Source organism: Echeneis naucrates, chromosome 22 (genome assembly GCF_900963305.1).
Source record: "Echeneis naucrates chromosome 22, fEcheNa1.1, whole genome shotgun sequence".
Lineage (NCBI taxonomy): Eukaryota > Metazoa > Chordata > Actinopteri > Carangiformes > Echeneidae > Echeneis > Echeneis naucrates.
The window spans coordinates 13,736,866-13,742,204 of NC_042532.1; the positions used below are offsets into that span (position 1 = coordinate 13,736,866).

The 5,339-nt window shown below is 39.2% G+C and overlaps 1 protein-coding gene across 1 annotated transcript; it reads left to right on the forward strand.

The window, feature by feature from the left end:
* The first annotated feature begins 804 nt into the window (after positions 1-804).
* On the forward strand, positions 805-4,776 carry tmem30b (transmembrane protein 30B). Its single transcript, XM_029493640.1, has 8 exons — positions 805-906; positions 1,273-1,471; positions 1,689-1,796; positions 1,915-2,022; positions 2,177-2,264; positions 2,347-2,484; positions 2,678-2,884; positions 3,752-4,776. Exons 2-8 carry the CDS (start codon positions 1,283-1,285, stop codon positions 3,928-3,930), a joined length of 1,017 nt encoding a protein of 338 aa, XP_029349500.1. The 5' UTR covers positions 805-906; positions 1,273-1,282; the 3' UTR covers positions 3,931-4,776.
* The last annotated feature ends 563 nt before the right edge of the window (positions 4,777-5,339 follow it).

Consider the following 5,339-nt stretch of genomic DNA (forward strand, 5'->3'; position numbering starts at 1 on the left):
TGATAACAATTTCATGTCTATCAATCAAGGTGAATAGCAGAGACAGCAACACGAGGTAACACACAGCACAACCACCAGAGATCGGACCCCCCCTCACAGACCAGAGGCATAAAACTAGTTTGCACTTCTGCTTTTTTGGGGTCCTATCCAGTCAGTCACAAAACATAACGTATCAACATACATTTCAATATAGTTCCCCATTGATGACCTACTTTGTGTTTGTAAACCTACAAAAAGCCGAACAAGTCAAGTTAATTGGTCACAAGTGACAGACTGGGCTACAGCACGGAAAAGTCGACCCCCCGAGACCAGGGACTCCAGAGACGGGACCCCCCCAAAGCAGACCAGAGACAGGACTGACCCACCCCAGAGACTAGAGCAGAGGTCTCCATATCAGTCCCGGAGGGACACTGTCCTGCATGTTTGAGATGTTTCCTGCTCCAACACACCTTATTCAAATGAGTGGCTCCTGACTTCAGACTCAGACTTCAGAAGAGCCTGATGACGAGCTGATCATTTGAATCAGGTGTCTTGGGACAGGAAACATCTCAAATATGCAGGACAGTGGCCCTCCAGGACCGGATTTGGACACCTCTGGACTAGAGACTAGCCCAGACCCCCCTAGAGACTAGACCTGACCAGACCCCAGAGACTAGAGACAGTTTCTGCTGTAATCACGTGAGCAATGAACGAAAGACCCGTAGTTATCAGTCGTGAACGAATCATCCACTTGTTACTCCCGACTCACACAAAAGATACAAAGTGAGCGAATCGTTCACGGACGACACATAACTCGGTGGGCAGGTAAGTCTTCCGTCTTACCTTTGTTGTAGTCTTCCGCCTACAATTTAGGGAAGTAAACCGATGTTCCGTGGATTAACCCTAGACTCGTTTTCCCAATTTAATGTAAGTAATCTTTTAAATCCAGATTTAAATCTTCATACATATATTAGCTTGTACCTCGATTGAACCATAAATGGTAACCTGAGGTCGTACAAGTGTGCAAACAAAGCCAGTCATTTGATCTGGGTGTTGCTGGTCTTTAGGACCTTCTTTTCAGTATTTTTAGGGGTGATAATGGAGGCTTGAGGGCGGGTTGGACATGTTGAGTTTTAAATAAACTGTATTCATCAGCATACACTAAATCCAAAATGAGAGGAAGACACCAAAGAAGTGACGATAGGAATTTTAGCGTCAGTCGAGGCTTCGTTGGGGTTACATGGGTTTGCCTTGGTCTTTGTATAATTTACTGGTTGACTTTCTGTCCAACAGACTTAAGACAATGGTGAAACAAGAGCAGGAACTGGACAACCGGCCCGACAACACCGCCTTCACCCAGCAGAGGCTTCCGGCATGGCAGCCCATGCTCTCTGCCGGCATTGTCATCCCGGGATTTGTCATCATCGGCCTGGCCTTCATCGGCATTGGGGTGGCCCTGTTTGTCACCTCACGGGGAATCCAAGTAAAAGAGGTGTGAATGACCGCTGGACCATCATTGTGTCATGCAGAGAAATAAGAGTGGAAGGCGCAACAGCAAAGAGAGAAGGAGGAAATAACTCAGTCAATGTTTTTGGAGAATTGAATTACGATGACTGGCTCCCTTGTGGTCATTTTGCTCAAGGACTACAGAGCTGGGTGTTGTTGCATTCAATATTTAACAATCAAATTTCTTGTTCTTTGACATACAGATAGATTATACTGGTTTTGAAGATGACTCACCGTGCTTCAGTTGCTCTGCCATGAATGTCAAGAACTGCAGGTGCCAAGTGGACTTCACCATTGAAACGCTTTTAGAGGTTGCAGTAGAATGTTGCACACAATAACACACAAACAGTGTTTTCAGGATTTGTCAAGTTGAATCATAGTCCTGCCTTTAACCATTCACTGTATTTTGTGATTTATTTTCTTCTGCAGGGACCTGTGTTTTTTTACTACGGTCTGTCCAACTACTTCCAGAACTACAGAAGGTATGGAGTATCTAGAGATGATGACCAGCTGTTTGGAGACTTGGATCATTTCAAGGTGAGTTAACAGCTTAGGATACGACTTACACCGGACATAACCTGAAGCTGTATTGGTAGTACTTTGTGTCATTAACTAACTGTAATACAGTGAATCAAAGAATTGCAGGTTAGTTATTTGAGCATGAAAAGCACAGTTTTCTGTCTCCTTGAAGGAACCCAGTGAAGATTGTGATCCCTATCGGTATAACAACCAAACCCCAATCGTACCATGTGGATCAGTTGCAAACAGCATGTTTAATGGTATGTAAAGGCATTTGAAATGCATGCAATGGAAATGTTTATGTTCAGCAACTATTTATTTTCATTGTTTGTTGTTTTAAAGACACCTTCAAGCTCTTTCAAATTGTCAATGGAAGAAGAAATGAGGTGCCCCTGGATGGAAAGGGGATTGCTTGGTGGACAGACTACAATGTCAAGTTCAGAAACCCGACTGTTACGCCTCTGAGAAATGCCTTCAATGGTAGTTACAATTTTTCAATTTAAACTCAATCATATGTATTCTATTTAAGCTTTTGATTAGAGGAGAGATGGATCAATAAGTTGTAAAGTGCAAAAATATAATATATAGTTTGCTGAACATACAGTTGTAATTCATATTGTAATGAATTCTGAATAATTTTATATATGTATATAAAGAAAAGTTTGACTTCCAGGTACTGTGAAGCCCATAAATTGGCCATTGCCAGCTTATGAGTTGGACCCCACAGACCCTGCCAACAATGGCTTCATTAACCAAGATTTCCTGGTGTGGATGAGGAGGGCAGCTTTGCCGAATTTCAGAAAGCTGTATCGACGAATAACTGAGGGAGACTATGAGCAGGGTCTGCCAGCTGGAAACTACTCCCTTGAAATTTCTTACAGTATCCTTTATACTTGTTACATGTGCAGTGGTGATTTAAAAGATTGGCTCTGGATGTATAGGCACATATGATTGTGCACGTAAAGAATGCAACACACAATTTTTAATGTATGCTAAAACAAGGAAACAATTAAATTTAAAATTAATCTTGCTATAGAGTGTATGGAAGAGTGAGATTATTTTTATGTCTAGGTTTAAAAAAAAATATATACTAAAAATCTAATTTTACTAAAGTAATGTGCTTCACAGGTTTTAATGCGATCAACACCAGAGGATCTACAGATCTCTGTATCTACCTGAAGCAGTCAGGCAGTGAAATGACATGTTTCTTTATTTACACCCACAGCACTTGACACTAACTTGTTTTACCAGTTGGTGGGGTTTGTTAGTAGCACCCTGGAGAAAACAGAATGACTCAGGAATATCTTGAGGTAAGAATAGACAGGCAAATTTTCTGAGACAAGTAAATGAGTTAGGGAAATACATTTTTGCATTATTGATTGGTGTCTACACAGACAAAGTCAAAGTAAATGCCCCTTTCATTTTCCTTTAAGAATGATACAACTATCAACCCTGAAATACAATTCATGTTTTCTGTATTTGCAGATTGATCCCACTGAAAGGAGTGTGTTTGTAGATACTAACACAGCAATTACAGTAGATTAATAGTAAAAAGGATCTGAAATCAGCGCAAGTCAATGGATGGTTCTTTTATTTGCTTTCATATATATATATATATATATATATATATATATATATATATATATATAAAATGTCCTCAAGTGAAAGTAGCTTGTAGCTAATATCGTTTGTTTTCTATAAATCTGTTTCCCTTTTTGGTGTGTACCCTTAACATTTTGTCCCTCAGACTATCCTGTTCTGGATTTTGATGGCAGAAAGACAGTGGTTTTCAGCAATGTGTCCTGGATGGGAGGAAAGAATGATTTCCTGGGTATTGCTTATCTTGTAATTGGTTCCTTGTGTGTCTTCATGTCCCTAGTCATGCTCATTGTCTATGCTAAATTCAAGTTCCCTGAAGAAGAATAATCAGCAGGTCATGGACTGTAGATGAATTGGGTTCTACCCCAGCTACATCTCTTTCTTTCTTCCCCCAAACTTTACTCAGTGATGAACGTACAGTTTTTGCCATTTGTTGCTGCTCTCTAGGATTCATTAGGGACGTGTCGATCACCAATGCATATCAAGTCTATTTTATTTAAATTTATACTTGGCCACTTCTACCAAAATAAAGTTGCCACCAAGAAATCCTAAAATGAATACAGAATTGGTTTTGGTCAGACTGATAATGGACTGTCAGATAGAAACATACTCTTTTGTAAATTAAAGCTAGTTTTTATGCAATACCTGTGAACTGTAGAGTTTATTTCTCAGGCTGAAAGTCCCATGTCATATCATCCTTGCCATTTTTGGCCAGGTATAATTTTTAAGCCATAAATCATTTGATATGCCATTTCTGGACAAGAAGTTACATTTTCTTGTGTGTTTGTGTGGGATGTGTGATATATCTTGCAGATTTTATGCTGTATAAATTGCAACTATATTGTTCCTCTGTCTCAGGGATATGGTGTCCATTGTATCAATTTACTTTAAGTTTTAAATGTGTTCACTCTTTGTTAATGAGACTTTACTCTTCATGATGATATTTATTTAATAAAAGAAAAAACCCACCAAAACTATTACACCACTCTTCTCCTTGCCTTATGAGGACACTTCAATAGACAACACTTCCATGCCTTGGCTTGATAATTTTTTAAATCAAATCATTTATTTATATAGCACCAAATAATAACGGTTATGAAAAACATGTTTTTTTTTTCTGTTAAACCGCAGGATTACTCCCTCAATAAAGTAAATTTTTAATCCTTAAACATATTTTGAATGTCTCCAGGGTTTCATATGCTTTTGTTTTTTTTTTACATGTTATTTAGCGTTGGCCTTCCCAAAAAGCTCAATACCATGAACTACTATCAAGTGGATCGTATGTTCATAGTCCTAGTAAACAGATAGCCTTGCTTTTTTATACTTTCTGTAATCCTTTGTGAAATGCATAATAAATGTATGCTTACTTAGTAATTATTGATTGGATGAGTCAGCAAAAAATGCACTTGTTATGCTAACACCCATCGACTTAAAACAAATAACATTATTTACTCACAGGAACTGTAAGTTGTAAACATATTATTAGTTGGATTGGACCACCTGCCTTGGTTGTAAAATCTGTAGTTATGGAGGATTTTTAGCCACATCGTCGGAGACAACCTCCACACCCTCTTATCTATGTTACGGGGTTGAAACACAAAGAGCGAGAAAGGGATCAGCTGCATTGTGGGAATTGTAGTGAAACGCGTATAGGATTCACTTCAGCGAGCATCCGTAGAACGACAACTCCCACAATCCATTGCTCAAATAAATCTGACTGCCACTGGTCGCGGCTA